Source organism: Geotrypetes seraphini, chromosome 1, assembly GCF_902459505.1.
Source record: "Geotrypetes seraphini chromosome 1, aGeoSer1.1, whole genome shotgun sequence".
NCBI classification, from domain to species: Eukaryota; Metazoa; Chordata; class Amphibia; order Gymnophiona; family Dermophiidae; genus Geotrypetes; species Geotrypetes seraphini.
Window position 1 is genome coordinate 433,916,452 of NC_047084.1, and position 19,474 is coordinate 433,935,925.

Genomic DNA, 19,474 nt, shown 5'->3' on the forward strand with positions numbered 1-19,474 from the left:
AAATCATATTGCAATATCATATGATACAATATTATTTGGAATGATGATGAGAAAAAAAAGTCTAATTTCACCAGAAAATAACAAGCTTTTATTAATTATGACAGGGGTTGCCATTCAACATATAACTAATAACTGGAAGAATTATAACAACCTAAATTATACATTTTGGTGGAATACAATATGTCATATATTTAAAATGGAAAGAACAATAGCAATACAAAGAGGGACATATACTAAATTTATAAAAATATGGGGGCCATTGACAAAATACTGTTATGAATAAATAGTAGGATTTTTCTTCTTCTTTTCTTTTTTTTTTTAAGGATCTTTTTTATGACATACATAGAGGGGGGATAAGGAAAATAATTTCTACATAATATGTTATAATATATTATACAATATGTAATGTATGAATGAAAAGTAATAGAAGGGTGGGGGGAGGGAGAGGGGATAAAATTTATTTAGAACATAATGTATTAGATATAAAAATGTTATTGAATATTCATCAATTGTATTTTAACATGTTGTACACTTTCTGTAAAATTTGAAAATTAAAAATATTAATATTAAAGTAACAAAAGGGTGGGGGGAGGGTGAGGGGGAAAATCAAATTTAGATATATAATGTATTAGATATAAAAGTGATAATATATATTTATCAATTGTACTTTAATATTTTGTACACTTTATGTAAAATTTGAAAATAAAAAATAATGGGGAAAAAAAAAAAAAGGAGTTATTACAATTTAAGAACATAAGAACATAAGAAGTTGCCTCCGCTGAGGCAGACCAGAGGTCCATCTCGCCCAGCGGTCCGCTCCCGCGGCAGCCCATCAGGCCCATTGCCTGAGCAATGGTCCCAGACTATCCCTATAACCTACCGCTACTCTTATCTGTACCCCTCAATTCCTTTATCCTCTAGGAACCTATCCAAACCTTCTTTGAAGCCTTGTAACGTGCTCCGGCCTATCACAGCCTCCGGAAGCGCGTTCCATGTGTCCACCACCCTCTGGGTGAAAAAGAACTTTCTGGCATTTGTTTTAAACCTGTCTCCTTTTAATTTTTCCGAGTGCCCCCTTGTACTTGTGGTTCCCCGTAATCTGAAAAATCTGTCCCTGTCTACTTTTTCTATACCCTTCAGGATCTTGAAGGTTTCTATCATGTCTCCTCTAAGTCTCCGCTTTTCCAGGGAGAACAGCCCCAGCTTTTTCAGTCTGTCAGTATATGAGAGGTTTTCCATACCTCTTATCAGTTTAGTTGCTCTTCTCTGGACTCCCTCAAGTACCGCCATGTCCTTTTTGAGGTACGGCGACCAATATTGGACACAGTACTCCAGATGCGGTCGCACCATTGCACGATACAGTGGCAGGATGACCTCCTTTGTCCTGGTCGTGATACCCTTCTTAATGATACCCAACATTTTGTTTGCTTTTCTTGAGGCTGTGGCGCACTGTGCCGACGCCTTCAAAGACGTGTCCACCATCACTCCCAGGTCTCTTTCAAGGTTACTTACCCCTAGCAGTGACCCAAGTCTGCTGGAAACTTGCCAATGGATAGTTGTAGGTTGACCCAGTCTAGTAGTTTGGCTTTAAAATTGATAGGGGCCACTTTAATCACATTTGGGGGACAGGGGTCCAATCTGCAATATGATTTGGCGTACTTGTTGTATTTTTTTATTTTTGAGTTGAAAAAAATCGGCTAGGTTGTCTTCTGTAATGGCATGTCAGAAAAATAGAGAGCTCTTATGTCTGTGAGAACAGGCTAGGTCGAAGGCTAGGCCATAGGGAGGAATATAAGTAGATAATTTCCAGACGTTGTGAAATATTAAAGCCCTGCACAACAGGTAAACCAGTTTAAAATTACACAAGTTCTCTGACCCGATATTCAGCCTGCAGCTGAAATTGGTTTATAACCCACTCACAGCTGCTGGTTAAACTAACCATGGATGTTCAATGCTGGAACACTCATGGCTACCAACACTGAATATCGCAGTACATGCACTGACTTGGAAACTAACCGGGTACTGGCCAATATTCAGACCAGTGCCCAGATAATACAGTGGATACAGTTAGGATAGCTGTTTTGCAGTTGTAACTTTATTCATTTGGTTATCTAGTTAGCAGACCAAATATTGATGCTAACCGGTTAAGTTGCATATGTTCTGCCCACAGCAGTCTTATGATACCGTGTTTCCCTGAAAATAAGACACTGTCTTATATTAATTTTGGGCACAAAAAAGAAACCAGGTCTTATTTTCAGGTAGGTCTTATTTTTTTTTCATGTACAACGATCATCTCTCCCTTCCTCTCCTCCACCCCAATTCTTCCTATTTCCTTTCTCTCCCACACATATGCAGCATCTTTCCTTCCCTCTCACTCATTACCTTGTGCAGTATCTTTCTATCCCTCCCATCCCCTTGAGCAGCAGAACCCTTGCAGCTTCTATCCCTCCCATCTCTTGTGCAGCAGAACCCTTGAAGCTACTATCCCTCCCTTCCTCCCATTCCCCTGTGCAGCATCTTTCTATTGCTCCCATCCCCCCTGCAACACCCCCCCCCCCCCGGTGATCCTTTCATCTCTCCCTCCCATCTGAACCTCTACCGCGAGCTGAAATACCTGGAAACAAACGGCAGTGTTGGCAGCACAGGCAGCATTGCGGCCTGCCTTTATCATGTCTGGGCGTTCCTTTGCCACATCACTGATATCATCAGCAACACGGCATGGAATGGCCGGGCATGAGAAGGGCAGGCCACGATGCAGCCTGTGCTGCCGACACTGCCATTTGTTATCAGGTATTTTGGTCTCGTGGTCATGGTTCGGCTGGGAAGGAGAGATGGAAGGGTCGGAGGGGGGAGGGGGTGAAGTGCTCCTGCCTGCAACTAGGGCTTATTTTCATGGGTAGGGCTTATATTAAGACCTAGCCCGAAAATCATGCTAGGCTCATTTTCGGGGTAGGTTTTATTTTCGGGGAAACACAGTAGTTTTTATGATACATTTCTAAAATGTATCTCACTTCCTAGAACTTTAGTACTGCAGTCATTTCCAGCCATGTTATGTGAGCAATGAATTGTATGTAACCACCCCTGCTTATCTGTATAAGCCTTACTACTAGTGATCTTTTCTCCTGCAAAGACCTTTTTTTCTCTCAGCTGAGCTTGAATCCTTTGTCCATCTGCTATTATCTCCTAATTACTACTATCTTTGATCTGATGGGTCAGCAAGGATCTGACCTCTCTCTCCAATCAAATACTATCTTCTATGACCTCCACTGTAACCTGGTGTCATGCTCTATCTTCTACTTCACATTATCCCCTGTGGCCTTGTGGGTGTTCCTTCAGGACCTCTGTGCCTGAGTGAGCTCAGACATGCTCCATCTTGTCTCAGAAGCACAGGGGCTTCTCTACCTCCCCTGAAACTGAACTTGTCTTTTTATGCATGCACACACATAAGCACTACTCAGCATTTCACCTGTGGAATACTTTAATCTACCTGATGACTCTCCAGCCTCTGCCATAAAACCTCTCTCTCTTCAAAATTTCCATCTTCACCTACTACTACAAAGTTTCCTGCTTTAGGGCAACAAGTTTCTGAGAATCTATGAATTGTGAGTAAATTAACAACATTTATTCATTAATGTATATTTCAAAAAGAACAGACTTTTTATGCATGCTGGTATGCTAAGGTTATTTCTCTCTGGAAATTACAGCTCAGGTCCGCTTTAAGAGTCCAGTATCAAGGCCAGGACACTAGCTTTAGGAGTCCAGATCATCATATCCATCAATACCCCATCCCCAGATTGCCCTAACCTAGGAAGTTAAGAGATGGCTCGTTAACAATGATATTCACCAGCACTACACAGTTAAGTAATACAAAATTAACATTAGATTAACTTTTTGGCAGCCTCAAAATGACTCTTCTATCATATCAAACAACCTTAAACAGCACAAATTGAATGTCAGATATTTTAATTTCAACATCAAATCATCTTTCAGCACATCATCTCCTTCTCCTTTGCTGGAGATCTGCAATGCCCCAAAGATGTATTTCAGTAATGAGTTTCCAAACTTTTTTCTTTGGACAGATTGTTGCTATGTACCCACCAGTCATGGCTTTGATCTTCAGAGACAGTGATGGTACAAGGTGAACTCTTGACTGTGGAGACCATCGAGAAAAGAGCAATCCCTGTAAAGAGGTGCATTCTGGTTCATAACACTTAACTCTAATGTCATAGCCATCAATCCCAACACCTGAAGGTAGTACCAAACTGCTGGCGAGAAGGTTCCTGATCTAAGATTGTAGCCTTTTCCTTCTAAACGCAGGAAGAAACACTTTGCTTTGGAGAGTGTCAAACTTTGCCCTCAAATATACCAACACTTAGGTCAGAGAAGGTTGCTCTTGGAGAAACAAACAGCCCATCTCAACTCTTAAGAAGTACACCACTTTCTGCGTGACTGTTTTGCTTTCTTGGAATGACTTTTCTCTTATTAGCCAGCCATCTAATAAGGGTGGACCAAATTTCTTCTTTGCATAAGGTGGCTGTCACCACTATCACACCTTTATAAAAATATACATAGAACCATTGCCAGTCCTACAACTGGAAATATTGTCCCCAAATCGCAAATCTCAGCTAACAATTAAACTTCCTAATGGGAATATATAAATAATCCTCCATTAAAACTAAAGTAAAATTTTTTATTGCAGAAGGTAACAGAAATGTGTGAACAATGGAATTCATTACATTTGTCTTGGTGGGGGAGAGTTCAAGCTATTAAAATGATAATATTGCCTGTGGTTTGCTATCAGATGAGAATGTTACCAGTTTTTTTTAAGGGGTCCTTTTATAAAAAGTTAAACAGTATTCTTACAAAATGTGTTTGGTTGGGCAAAACTCCTAGAATTGCTTTAGTATCTTTACAAAAATCAATTGCGGAGGGTGGGGTAAATTTTCCCAATTTCTATAGGTATCATCAAGCCTATATTTTGAGACAGGGTATATATTGGGTCCTCCCAGAGCTCATCAATAATACTCCAGATTGGTTGTGGTTGGAATGGCGACTCATGTTCCCTTTAAGACTATGTCATGTTCTTAGTATTAAAATGCCTAGGTTATATAAAGAAAATAGAATATTTATGGACACATGGAAAACTCTCAGATTTGTTAATAATTTAACGCCTATTCCAATCTATAAATCAACTAATCAAACAATATGGTTAAACTCCAAGATTCAAATTGGCGGATTTAAGGTCATCTGGAAGCATTGGATGATTGCAGGTATACGAATTTTGGGAGATGTTATTTCAAATGGTAAGCTGCTTGACTTTTCACAGTTGCAACATAAATATGGTCTTAATAAATCACAAAGCTTTAGATGGCTGCAACTGAAGCAGGCTATTCAGAAGAGGTTCCCTGAACAGAAAAATCTCAATAATCAGTATAGTCTGGAGTTCTTATGCTTTCAGGTGGACTTCCTGGGTCACCAGGCCGCACAGTGGTATAAATTGATAAATGAATTTATAAATAAAGAACCTAAAAACAGACTTAGGGACATCTGGAGCATTGAAATTAAGCATCAAATTACGGCGTCTCAATGGCCATGAATTTGGTCTTGGAGAATGAGATCTACAGAGTCTGCATCTATGAGACAAACTTGGTTTTTTCTTTTACATAGAGCATTTTGGACCCCAGTTAGATTACAAAAGTTGGATAGCTCTAAGTCTAATAGATGCTGGCATCGTAATCTAGAAGCAGGGACTTTAGATCATTTAATATTCTATTGTCCCTGTATCATGGTATTTTGAAAATCAATCTGGTCTCAAATTAATTGTTTATTAGAAAATCATGTAGCATTATCATACGATACAATAATGTTCGGGATGTCAATGAGAACAAAAAGTCAAATTTCATCAAGCAATAATAAACTTTTATTGATCATGACAGGAGTCGCCATACAACATATTACCAGTAATTGGAAAAACTACAGTAGACTAAATTATACCTTCTGGTGGAATTCGTTATGCCACATTTACAAAATGGAAAGAGTAATTGCCATGCAAAAAGGGAGTTATAATAACTTTAAAAAGATTTGGGGGCCATTGACAAATTATTGCAATGATTAGACACCATTATTCATTGAAAGTACACTTACACATAGGGGGGAGGGGAGAAGGTATAAAGTTATGTTAAGGTTTGATCAATTGATAATATTTATATGAAATTTTTTATTAAAATATTTGTGGGAAGGGGGGAGGGGAGGGGATAAATGTGTTTTTAAGAAGATGTTAAAAGAAATACAAGAGATGTTTATATGGTTTAAAAAATGATATAATATTGTGTTCTTGATGTTAGATGGAAAAATGAATAAAGAATTTGAAAAAACAAACAAACAAACAACTAAAAACTAAAGTAGTAAGGAACTGTCCTTATTGCACCACCACAATCACCCTAAGAACTCTAAGAAATCAGGAGAAAAGTACCAATGTCGAGGGAAGCGTCAGTGCCAGTAAATGGTCTTGATTTGTCTCCGGAGGCCATGGCTGGTCCAAACATATTCTCTTGCTGGATGCATTCAGCCTTAAGAGAGCAATTTTGTAAAGTAGAACAGTGGATTCAAGTGTCCACTCGATGCTCTGGGCCCAGACACTGAATGCACCAGCCAGTGCTTGCCCTGGGATCAGTAGCATGGACTATTGCTACTATTTAGATTTCTGCCAGATACTTGTCACTTGGATTGGCCACTGTGGAAAAAGGATACTGGGCTAGAAGGATCATTGGTCTGACTATTTTTATGTTCCTTACCCAATTTATGTTCCTTACCCAAAATACAAACCAACGAAGGATCCTTTCCTGGGGCAACTTCACCCCTCTCAGAGAGGATGTTTTCCTCTTGCCCAGTGGTTCTCAATCTTTTTTCAGTCAGGACACACCTGAGGAATCGTGCTTAAATCCATGACACACTGCATACTTGACCCTCGTAGACTTTTAGTCTGATACTGTATGTCAGTTCTTAAGTAAGAGTAGGTTGGGGTTTTGTGGATACAAAGCATGTGGAACTTTTGGTGCACAAACAACAGGTGCAAATCATAACTAGCACATGTCATCTCAGTAACAGAGAAATAATTCTCTCCACTACCCAGCACATTGTGAAATAACATAAAACCCGAAAAATTCCTAACTTTTCTACCTTTGTTCTCTGGGTACTTTTATTTTTCCCAAGTACATTGGTTCCAGTTTATTTTTTTTTCTGCTCTCTTTCCAATGGGTGCAGGTCATATGTCCTTTCTCCACTTTTCTCCTAGCTTCTTCTATTTCCTCTCTATCTCTTTTCTGTCTCCACCTTCAAATTTCATCTTCGCACTAGTACTCCTCCTATATTTCACTTGCCAGTATCTATTAACTTTTCTTTACCTTCTCTCACCCCCTACCTCTCATGTTTCACTCCTTTCCTGACCTCGTTTCCCTTCTCTTTCACTCACTCACTATTCTCCTCTCAACTCTTATTGAGAACCTCTAAGGTCTCTTCACCATGTCAAGTTTCTCCCCTCCCTCTACCTGCCGGCGGGCAGGCAGGCAGGAAAGGCAGGAGCTCGATCCTGCAGGCGTGGGAGTCGATCCGCCCCTCCCCCGAACCAGACGGGGATTCTTTTTAAACAAGCACCGCCAACAGAGTACTGACTGTTCCCGCACCGAAACCGGCGGCTAGGCAGGCAGGAAAGGCAGGAGCCCGATCCTGCAGGCGTGGGAGTCGAACCGCCCCTCCCCCGAACCAGCCGGGGATTCTTTTTAAGCAAGCACCGCCAATGGAGTACTGCCTGTTCCCGCACCGAAACCGGCGGGCAGGCAGGCAGGAAAGGCAGGAGCCCGATCCTGCAGGTGTGGGAGTCGATCCGCCCCTCCCCTGAACCAGCCGGGGATTCTTTTTAAACAAGCACCACCAACGGTGCACAGCCGTTCGGCGCACCGGCAAAGGCGCCTGCATCTTAGTGAGCGCCTTTGTGAAGCGGCTGGATTAGTGAAGTGACAATTTTGAAAAATCCCGGCTAGACCTCCCAACCACGGCTGAACCTGCAGTCGGCAGTATTCAGCAGCTTTGGACCAGCTCCTCCACAGAGCCTTGCTTCGGGCCCAGGCCACTTGCATTCGGCAGCTTCCAGCGACCAGGGCCGACTCCTCCACGGAACCTCCATCGAAACCACCCCCCATCTGGGAGTGTGAGTCGGCTCCACTCCTCCTGACCTGCAGGAGCATTAAACTGATCTGCGGGAACGGCGCAGCCACCCATCAGCACCAGATTTGCCAACTCTGCACCACAAGTCTGTCCTATCTTGGAAAACCTACTCACTGACCCATTAACTGAAGACTAATAAGTATCTGCATGTATTTTTCCTGCATGTATATTTTTCTCTAATTTGCATGTTCAGCCAACTGACTGTTAATTTAGTCATATACCTGCATGTCCAACCAATCAACAGGATAATTGATAAGATTCTGCTGTCTATCCAATTACTGTCTCACTACATAATGGCTTCTGTAAATCAACACTTAATACTATTTCTCATGTTTTACTGGTCCTGCTACAAATACAGGTCAGCCGATGCCCTTTACTCCACACCAATCCCAATCCTCACCAGATCCCATCACACCATCTTAGAACCCCAGAGACCTGGCCCTCGATTCATTCATAACTGTTCCGAAAAGGGACCTTTTCAAATCCCGGTCTTACCACCCTCACGTAAACCTAACAGACCTCACCGTAAGCACCAGCAAAAGCAACAACTGTCTCCCCACACTTTCAAAAGGTCCAAGGTTTCTACCTTAATATCAGATCCATTAGGAATAAGTCACAACTGGTCAAAGACTGGCTCGAGGAAGCCAACCCTGACTTCGTCCTTTTAACGGAAACATGGCTGATCACTGACAATGACATCATCATACGCAAGTGCCTCCCACCTGGATTCAAAATCACCTCTCTACCCAGAAGCAGGGGAAAAGGGGGAGGACTAGCCATCATTGTAAAAGACTCCTACGAATCCACCATCATAGCTTCGAATTCCTCACTGGACATGGAAATCCTTTCCTGCAAACTCTGGTCAGACAAATTAGAAGAGGCCTTAATCATCATACTATTTTACATTCCTCCCAAGAAATGGTCCACTGCCAAAGACACCTTCTTCGAATTCCTCCTTACAAACTCAACTGCTGGCCCCTACAACCTACTGACTGGTGACTTGAACATCCACTTAGAGCAGGGCGACACCAAAGAGTTACTATCCTTTATCACTTCTCTCGACTTCCTTGTGCCACCCCCCCGATAGAAACCATCTAAAAGGACATCAACTAGACCTTGTTACCTTTTCTTCTAAAGCCCCAGCCCATCCCAAAATGCACTGGCACCAAACCACTTGGACCGACACCCTATGGTCGGACCATCGTTTATGCAATTTACAATTCAACTGGTAAACCAAACGCTCCCTAACCAAACCCCTGGAGAAAAAAAGGATTAGGACAATGACAGCCACCAGAAGCTTGGTAAATCCAGTGGAATTCTGGTCACATTACGATATCTCGTCAGACTCAAACACCCCCTCTATTGACACCTGGACCAATACAAGCACACAGATTCTTAACAAGATGGCCCCAATCAAACTAAGAAAACGAGAAACCAAAACCTAGATAGCTGGTTTGACGCCGAACTATGAACAGTGAAACGAGAATTACGAAAACTGGAAAGACAGTGGCTGAAATCTGGTGATAACATAAAAAGAACAAACTGGAGACTAAAACTAAAAGAATACAAAAAACTTATAACTACAAAACGCACAAATTTCTACGCAAAAAAAACCAGACTATCCCAACACCAATACCAACACCAAGAACCTATTTAAACTAGTTAACAACCTCTACGATATACAGGCCTTTTCACGCCACACCACAGACTCCCCACCTTCAGCAGATGCGCTGGCTGAATTTTTTAACAACAAAATCAATATCCTAAGATCCAACCTACCACCCTCCACAACCAACCATCTGAACTACCCAGTTGCCCAACACACAAACGAACCCAGAGTAGACATGTACTGGAACAACTTTTCTATCCCTACCTGGAATCACTTCAGCAAATTCTTCTCAAAATACGTCGATTCATACTGCAGGTTAGACAGCTGCCCACCAAACGTCATGAAAGATGCTCCAGTCACCTTCAAAACCATGTTATACGATTGGCTCTCCTCCCTATTACTGTCGGGTACATTTCCCGAGAATTAGGTCACATACTGATCACACCAATTGTAAAAAATCCCAAGGAATCTATCAAGCTAACATCTAACTACAGACTCATCGCAAACATTCCCTTTTTTGTAAAGCTCATGGAAGGCTTGGTAAACCGGAATTTAGTAACACACCAGGACAAATTCAACATACTTCACGACAACCGGGTTCAGCACGGAAACGGTTATTGCTTCTTTACTAGATTCCCTCCTGAACCTACTCAGCCAAGGCTCCAGTGCACTAATCCTCCAACTTGACCTAAGCAGTGCCTTTGATTTAGTCGATCACACCATCCTAATTGACCGCTTGGAGACAATTGGTCTCTCAGGCAATGTACTAAAATAGTTCCAAGGCTTCTTGACCAAATGATCGTACCGAGTCTATAGCGACAATATCCAATCCTCCAGCTGGGTAAACCCATGCGGAGTACCACAGGGTTCCCCCCTATCCCCCACTCTGTTCAACATTTACCTAGCCCCATTGGCAAATCTACTGGAAAAATTAAAAATCAAATTTTACATCTACGCTGATGACATCATCATAGTCCTGCCCCTAACAAGCCTGACTCCTGAGACGAAGAATCATCTAGCACTAATTCTAAAACAAATCGAAACATGGATGTCAGAGTTCAAACTGAAACTCAACCCTGAAACCAAACTCTTCCTGGCAAGCCCAAATGACAAAATCAAAGATACTATAATAACCCTGAACGGTCAGAACTTCCCCATTGTCAATACCATAAAAATCCTGGGAGTAACATTGGACCGCTACCTCACTCTAAATATGCACTCAGAGCTACTGATCAAAAAAGGCTTCTCAACACTATGGAAACTAAGAGCCATCAGTAAGTACTTCAACACAACATCATTCCGCTTACTTGTGCAATCCTCCATTTTAAACCTACTCGACTATTACAATATCATTTATCTGGGATCTCTCAAGAAAACCATTCAAAGACTCCGAATCATACAAAACTCAGCTGTGCGACTGATTTTCAGCATAAAGAAATGGGATCAGATAACCCCCTACTACCAAAAACTCCACTGGCTAACCCTGGAGGCAAGAGTATTGTTCAAATTCCCCTGCCTCTGTTTCAAATGCATTCTCGGTTTGGCCCCTCTATACCTGGTCTCCCACTTTAAACTAGACTGCTCCACCAGGCCTACACACAGAATACGTATGTTTAGCCACCCTACATTAAAAACCTGCCGATACAAAAGATACCTTGACAGAACGGTTGCATTCCAAGAAAGTCTGCAGAACGACTGGCTAAGCATCATCATCAAGCACTCCTCATCCTACCTCAACTTCAGAAAACTAGTTAAAACCAATCTGTTCAACCGATTTGTGACCAAGGATTCCTAAAGTCTTCACTGTTTACCCCACGCTGTATGACCAGCCCTTCTTACTGTAAACCGCCTCGACCATTCTTATTGTAAACCCGCCCCTACAATGTAACCTTATTCTGTACAAATATTCATGTACTCAGACTTCATTTTTTTTTCACTGAATGTCCAGCTCTTCTTTATTGTAAACCGCCTCAAACTACTTTGGCTTTGGCGGTATATAAACAATAAATTATTATTATTAATTATTATTATTCTTACACCCTTGTAAGCCCAGCAACTCCCTGTCCCCTCTCTCCCCCCCCCCCTTCCCTATTATGGTCCAGTAACTCCCCGTTTCCTCTAACCCCACTTACCCCTTATAATCCAACAATCCTCTGCCCCCTCTCCTTTCCCTCCACCCCTGATTCAGAAGTTTCCTCTCCCCTCCCCACCCTACCCACAAAAGAGTGCCATCTCCCTTCCCAGCCTCCAGCTTCTTCATAAAGCAACCATGCCTCATCTTAGTGCAATGGCAGTACCAGTAGATGCATTTTGATTCCATGCAAGATATTTGCAAAATGGCAACATTCTTGGAAAGCACTACTGACTGTATGTACTTCAAGAGAAAACACTATTTTTAGACACACTATATAGTAACCTGTCTGTCTAAAGCTTCAGCCTGCCACCTCCTCAAAATTACTTGTGAATTCCTATAGGCTGAAAATTTAACTGCAACTTTCAGCTAGGGAGTCGCCACTAATGTGGCTATAGCAATCCTGGGAGGGGCCTTAAACAAATTGGGCCAATCACAGCCTCACCAGAAAGGGGCCTAAGGCTCTGATTGGCCCAGACACCCCATAGGAGGGGCCTTAGGCGTCTGGGGCGGCAGAGACGGGGGAGTGGGGAAGGTGGTCAGATCAGGTAGCGGCGGGGATTTTAGAGCATCAGGAGAGTGTGAACATCTCTCCTGCTACAGGGGGGTTTGCGGCCGGGATTTTAGGGTAGCGGGAGGTCGCAGCAGGGATTTTAGGGAAGCAGGAGTAGGAGTTGTAGATCTCACATAATTTTTCTTAGTTTTTCCAGTTCTGGATTATATGTCACTACTAAGGGATTTTAGGGTAGCAGGAAAGTGTTACTGCCGTTCCGGGAGGGGAGGGGGGTGTTCGCTGTCGCTGCCACTGCACAGGCGTGTTGTGAGGCGGCGGAGAGAATGGGCATCTCTTCTGCTGCATCACAACATAGGGGCTTTCTAGCAGTCACTGACACTGACCGGCACCCCTGAACCAGTTGCTTATTTTTGTCACCAAAAGCCATAGCCGCTTTTTGAAAATGGCTCGGCATTTTTTAAGAATCCACCTGAGGGCTCATTTCATTGTTAAAGAGCCCATTTGCATGTCAGTGTCCTTGCTAAAGACAGAGATAATCCCTTTTGATAATCCACCGCTAAACTGCATACAGGCTAAACCACCAGAAAACAGTTTAGTGACGGCATTAAAGTTTTGAGAATCTGGGCCTGAATTCCAAATATAACAATAGCTAAGAAAACTGACTGAGGTAAGAAGCAGTGCAGGAACAGCCTATACATGATCAGAAAACCTTTCTAGATGTTTTTGAGCTCTGGGAAAGTATATCCGCATGGCTCCATCCAGTGACATCTGGCTGTAGGATCCTGCTGTCTTCTGGAGAGCCGTTACAGTAAACAACTCTGCTAACTAATTATTTACATACATCAGAAAACAAACCTCATTGTGAATTCAGCCATAATTCTTAATTTCCTACTTTAAATATAAAATATTACATTTACAGAGGTAGGAAAAAGCCTCAGAGCCTCAAAGTTCTTTAAAATTACTATATAGGCTCATACTTCTACAACCAAAGGCTAAAAAAATCTCCCCTTCTTCATATGTATGTCTTTTTTAATATTCTAATTTATTTCTTCTTCATATGTGATCCAGACAAAAAAAACCCCAGCTTGGTACTTATCTGTTTCATCATGTATACCTCAATGCATTTCATGATGAGCTTTTGAAGGTAACCCTTCTTCTTCAGATCAGAAATAAGCAAATGTTGACAAATATCAGTATATATAAGAAAAACATGAAAGCATTTTAGGGACAGGAAGAAGGAATGGGTGGATAGAGATGGGTGGGCAGGAGACAGGTGTGACAGAACAGTTTTAAATGTCTTTGTAATGGGAAAGGAAGCCCCGATCTCCGTTAAGTCCTGTCTGATAGGTATCAAAATATTTTATTATTTTGATTTGAAAGGTTTTACGTTCTTGAATTGTGTTAAAATACATTTTTAGTATTATTACCATAAAATCATTGGTGCAGTGGTCAGTTTTCCACAGTGTTGTCCAACAGAGGTGACATCCTAGTTGGTATTGCAATTTCTAATATGATATCTAAGTAGGTCGATTCTGGTCTTTAGCATTTGGCTTGTTTAAAAAATGTAACATGCCTCTTTGCACTGAATGATGTATACCACATTAGAAGATGAACATGTGAAGGATCCCTTTATGCTGAATGTTTTTCCCATACGAGTGACCATGTGATCCTTTGAGATGTGCTTGTAGTTTGTCACACTATAAGGATGTATACCAGGGGTAGAGAACTCCGGTCCTTGACAGCCGTATTCCAGTCGGGTTTTCAGGATTTCCCCAATGAATATGCATTGAAAGCAAATAGATCTCATGCATATTCATTGGGGAAATCCTGAAAACCTGACTGGAATACGACTCTCGAGGACCGGCGTTCCCTACCCCTGATGTATGCCATTCTCTTCTTCTTAGGTTTGTGTGGGGAGCTTTCTTTGTACCGGTTTTTGTTTCAGATTAGGTAGCTGACGAAAGGCCAGCACAGGTGGAGTTGGGAATATTTCTTTTAGTAATTCATCTTCCTGGAGTAGTGGTTGTAGATCTCATATAATTTTTCTTAGTTTTTCCAGCTCTGGACTGTATGTCACTACCAAGGAGCTCCTGCTTGTGGTTTTCTTGCTCTTGTAGTTGTAGTAAGTTTTCTCTAGGTGATTTAAGTGATGAGGCAATATTTTTGGAGACCATTTTAGGGTTGTATCCTTTTTGTTTGAAAGATTCAGTCAGGGTTTTTAGGTGTTTATCTCTGTCTCTTAGGTCAGAGCAGATGCGGTGGTATCATGTGGTCTGGCTGTGTATAATGGATTTTTTAAATATATATTTGAAAGGTGAAATCTGGACTTGTGGAGGTAGCTGCATCTGTTTGTAGGTTTCTTGTAAATAGATGTTTATATGTAACCATTGTTAATAGAGATTGTGGAATCTAGAAAATTGACATTTTTTGGGGAATAGTCAATTTTGAATTTGATTGTAGGATGGTATGTATTGAAAGAATTGTTTGAGATTCTCTTCTCCCTCAGTCCAAATCATAAAAATGTCATCAATAAACTGGTGGTATTTCAGGTGTCTTGTCTGAAATGTATTTAGAAATGTTTCTTCTAGTTCTGCAATGAAGAGGTTTGCATATTGAGGTGCCATTCTGGTGCCCATAGCTGTGCCTATGATTACAAAATCCACAACCATTACTCCAGGAAGATGAATTACTAAAGAACATAAGAAGCGTCATCTCCAGATCAGACCTTTGGTCTATCAAGTCCGGCGATCCGCACACGCGGAGGCCCAGTCAGGTGTACACCTGGCGTAATTTTTAGTCACCCATATCCCTCTAAGCCTCTCGTAAGGAGATGTGCATCTAGTTTGCTTTTAAATCCTAGGACGGTCGATTCCGCTATAACCACTCTTTGTGTGAAGCAGAACTTCCTGATATTTGTCCTGGACTTGTCCCCCCCTTAGCTTCAGTCCATGTCCTCTTGTCCGTGTCACATTGGACATTGTAAATAATTTTTTTTCCTGCTCTATTTTGTCGATTCCTTTCAGTATTTTGAAGGTCTCGATCATATCCCCTCACAGTCTCCTTTTCTCAAGGGAGAACAATCCCAGTCTCTTAAGTCGTTCCTCGTATTCCAGTTTCTCCATACCTTTTACTAGCTTCGTTGCTCGTCTCTGCACTCTCTCCAGCAGTTTTATATCCTTCTTTAGGTTGGGAGACCAATGTTGGACACAGTATTCCAAGTGTGGTCTGACCATTGCTCTATAAAGCAGCATTATAACCCTCTCCGATCTACTCGTGATTCCTTTCTTTATCATACCTAACATTCTATTTGCTTTCTTTGCCGCCGCCGCACATTGTGCCGACGGTTTCAGGGTCCTATGTATCAGCACACCCAGGTCCTTTTCTTGTTCGCTCTTACCCAGAGTTGCTCCTGACATTCTATACTCGTGTTCCTTGTTCTTTCTGCCTAAATGCATTACTTTGCACTTTTCCACATTAAACTTCGTCTGCCATTTCTCTGATATAAGTCGCTCTGGAGGTCCTCACTATCCTTCTGCGATCTGATTGCCCGGCATAGCTTTGTGTCGTCTACAAACTTGATGATGTCACTGGATATTCCTACCTCTGGATCATTGATGAAAATATTAAATAAGATTGGCCCAAGTACCAAACCCTGGGGTACACCGCTAGTCACTTTCTCCCAGTCTGAGAAATTCCCATTTATGCCCACTCTCTGCTTTCTGTTCTCCAGCCATTTGCCTATCCATCTTTGCACATCCCCCTCTATTCCATGGCTTTGTAGTTTCCCGAGAAGTCTTTCATGTGGAACCTTGTCGAACGCTTTCTGTAAGTCCAAGTATATTATATCCACCGGTTCTCCACTATCTATTTGTTTGTTCACGGTCTCAAAAAGTTGAAGTAAATTCATCAAACATGATTTCACTTTCCTGAAACCATGTTGACTGGCTTTCATCAGGTCGTGTGTATCCAAGTGCCGGACTATGCTATCTTTAATCAGTGCTTCAACCATTTTTCCAGGGACAGACATAAGACTCACAGGTCTGTAGTTGCCCGGTTCTTCTCTTGATCCTTTTTTGAAAATTGGCATGACATTCGCTATCTTCCAGTCATCCGGTATCTGTACAGTTCTAATTGACAGGTTGGCAAGTTTTTGCAGTAATTCTCCGATTTCAACCTTCAGTTATTTTAAGACTCTCGGGTGAATTCCATCCGGTCCAGGGAATTTGTCACTTTTAAGTTTGTCAATCTAGTAGTATATCTGGTCCAAGTCCACTTCTACTGTAGTAAGGCTGTCTTCTATTAATCCTTTGAACACTTTCACTGCTTCTGGCATTGTTGCAGTGTCCTCCTTCGTAAAGACAGACGCAAAGAAGGAATTTTAGTCTGTCTGCAATTTGTTTGTCTTCCTTGATGTACCTTTTTCTTTCCTGGTCGTCCAGCAGTCCCACCACCTCTTTTGCAGGGTTTTTCCCTTTTATATATCTAAAGAAGGGCTTGAAGTTTTGGGCCTCATGCGCTATTTTCTCCTCATACTCATTTTTGGCATTCCTCACTGCCTTGTGACAATTCTTCTGATCATCTTTATGTTTGTTCCAAGCTTTAGTTGTTTTTGTGCGTTTCCATTTTTTTAAAAGAGACCTTCTTTTCTTTTATGGCTTCCTTCACCTGTCTAGTAAGCCATGCTGGTTCTCCTTTGCCTTTAGTTTTCCTATCTTTGGAAATCTGCAGAATGTAGAGATTTTGTGCTTCCGTGATAGTATTTTTCAGTATGGACCATGCCTGATCTACTGTTATAACTTTGTCCACCTTATTTTTGAGCCGTTGTTTTACCATGGCTCTCATGCTATCATATTCACCCTTTTTAAAGTTTAGGGTCGTGGTTAAGGTTTTGGTATGTTTCCCTTTCCCGATGTCAAGTTTAAAGTTGATCATGTTGTGATCGCTCATCCCCAGCGGGACCGTGACTTCTACTTCTTTTGTCGGTCCCGTAAGGCCATTTAGGACCAAGTTCAAGGTGGTGTTTCCTCTTATCGGCTCTCTTACCATTTGTTCCAGGAAGCAATCCCATATCACCTCCAGGAACTTGGCCTCCTTGCCGCAGTTGGAAGTACCCAGGTTCCAGTCTATCACCGGGAAATTAAAGTCTCCCATGACTATTACATTGCCTGTCTTACATTTTTGTTTAATTTCCTCTAACATTTCTGAGTCTGTTTCCTCCGTCTGTCCTGGGGGTCAATAGTAAAGGCCAATTTTTGTGTCTGCGCCATTGTGTCTAGGAATGTTGATCCAGAGGGACTCCAGCTTCTCTTTCCTTTCCGTCGTAGCCTCTCCAACAGATTCTACTCCTCCCTGAACATATAGGGCAATACCTCCACCTTTCTGCCCTACTCTATCTCTTCTGTATAGTTTTTATCCCTGTAGTACTGTGTCCCATTTGTTTTCTTCATTCCACCATGTTTCTGTTATGCCAATGATTTCCAGTTCATCGTGTCTTGCTATTGTCTCTAATTCTCTCATTTTGTTTCCCAGACTTCTAGCATTCGTATACATACATTTGAGTTCCCTTTGTGTTACCGTCTTGGACTTTCTAAGCTTAGCTATCTCTACTGTTTCTTTCACGGTATCCTTTTCTGCTCCTGCGTTGTCTCCCTTATTCCCAGCTCCACCTGCGCTGGCCTTCTGTCAGCCACCTAATCTAAAACAAAAATTGGTAAAAAGCAAGCTTACCTCACAAACCCATGAAGAAGAGAATGGCATATATCCTTATGGTGTGGCAAACTGCAAACCGTGGGAGCACATCTCAAAGGATTCCACGGTCACGCATGTGGGAAAAACATGCAGCATAAAGAGATTCTTCACATGTTCATCTTCTAATGTGGTATATGTTATTCAGTGCAAAAAGGCATGTAACATTGGTGAAACAAGTCAAATGCTAAAGACCAGAATCAACCTATATAAATATCATATTAAAAATTGCAATACAGCTTTACACATTTTAAAAATCTTTTCTAATTTCAAGTTAGGGTACTTACATGTTATAACAAGGCTTATGTTTCAGCCTAGTTAAGTAAATTTATCTCAAGTTTAGCGAGACTACTTAGTTCAAAGAAGAAAGGAAGTTACCTGTGACTGAATCAATGAGTTTGGAAATTCAAATCGCTTCCCAAGTTCTTCTGTCATCTTTGATTAACTGTCTAAAAATACTGCATGAGAATAGGAAAACAGAAAAAAAAAGTTATTATGATACTAAATATGCAATCCTGAATTAATATTCATAACTGAGTTTCAAAGCACTCAATGTACATTCTGAAAGTTACAGTATTTCTCTTAGGAGCTCTTTATGTTTCAAAATTATGCATTGATTTATTACAGGCCAAACACATTGCTAGTGTTCTGATCATTTTTATTAGCACTCCATCACTACCCAAAATAACCATAAAAGATATCATTATCATTTTCCTTCTCCCTCACAAAAGAGTCCCATTTTGATTATGTGTTCTTAAACACAAGCAGTTTCTACTTTTTCTGAAAATTCAATACAAGAAACAAGTCCCTGACAGAAGACAAGAGCCTTTAGTTCTCAAAGCAGCAAATGTCAGCAAGTAACCAGAACAAGCTACCTCAGATACATTCAGAGTATACCAAAACGTGCAACTAAAACAAAGGGAATGTTGAAAACAGCATGGTTAGGAACACTGAGCTCTGCCTCTAATAATTTTGATTGGAATGGAAAAGGAAGAATGATTGGGGAAAGCAAACTCAAAAGTCAGGAGAAGGTAGCGTTGGTAAATGAGATGGCTCCTGGATATCAGACAAAGTGACAACATTTTTTTGACCTGTGGAAAAAGCAATGGTTCACACCAGGGGTCTCAAAGTCCCTCCTTGAGGGCCACAATCCAGTTGGATTTGTAGGATTTCCCCATGAATCTGCATGAGATCTATGTGCATTCACTGCTTTCAAAGCATATTCATTGGGGAAATCCTGAAAACCCGACTG

The 19,474-nt window shown here is 41.5% G+C and overlaps 1 protein-coding gene across 3 annotated transcripts in view; it reads right to left on the reverse strand.

Annotated features, from left to right (window-relative positions):
- The window catches only part of FOCAD (focadhesin), a 471,722-nt gene that overhangs the window by 440,502 nt on the left and 11,746 nt on the right, over window positions 1–19,474 (reverse strand). For all 3 annotated transcript variants that reach the window (XM_033919504.1, XM_033919495.1, XM_033919513.1), the window contains exon 2: window positions 18,601–18,680. In XM_033919504.1, the coding sequence (XP_033775395.1) occupies window positions 18,601–18,657 (57 nt within the window). In that variant the 5' untranslated portion in view covers window positions 18,658–18,680. The remainder of the gene's footprint in view (window positions 1–18,600; window positions 18,681–19,474) is intronic.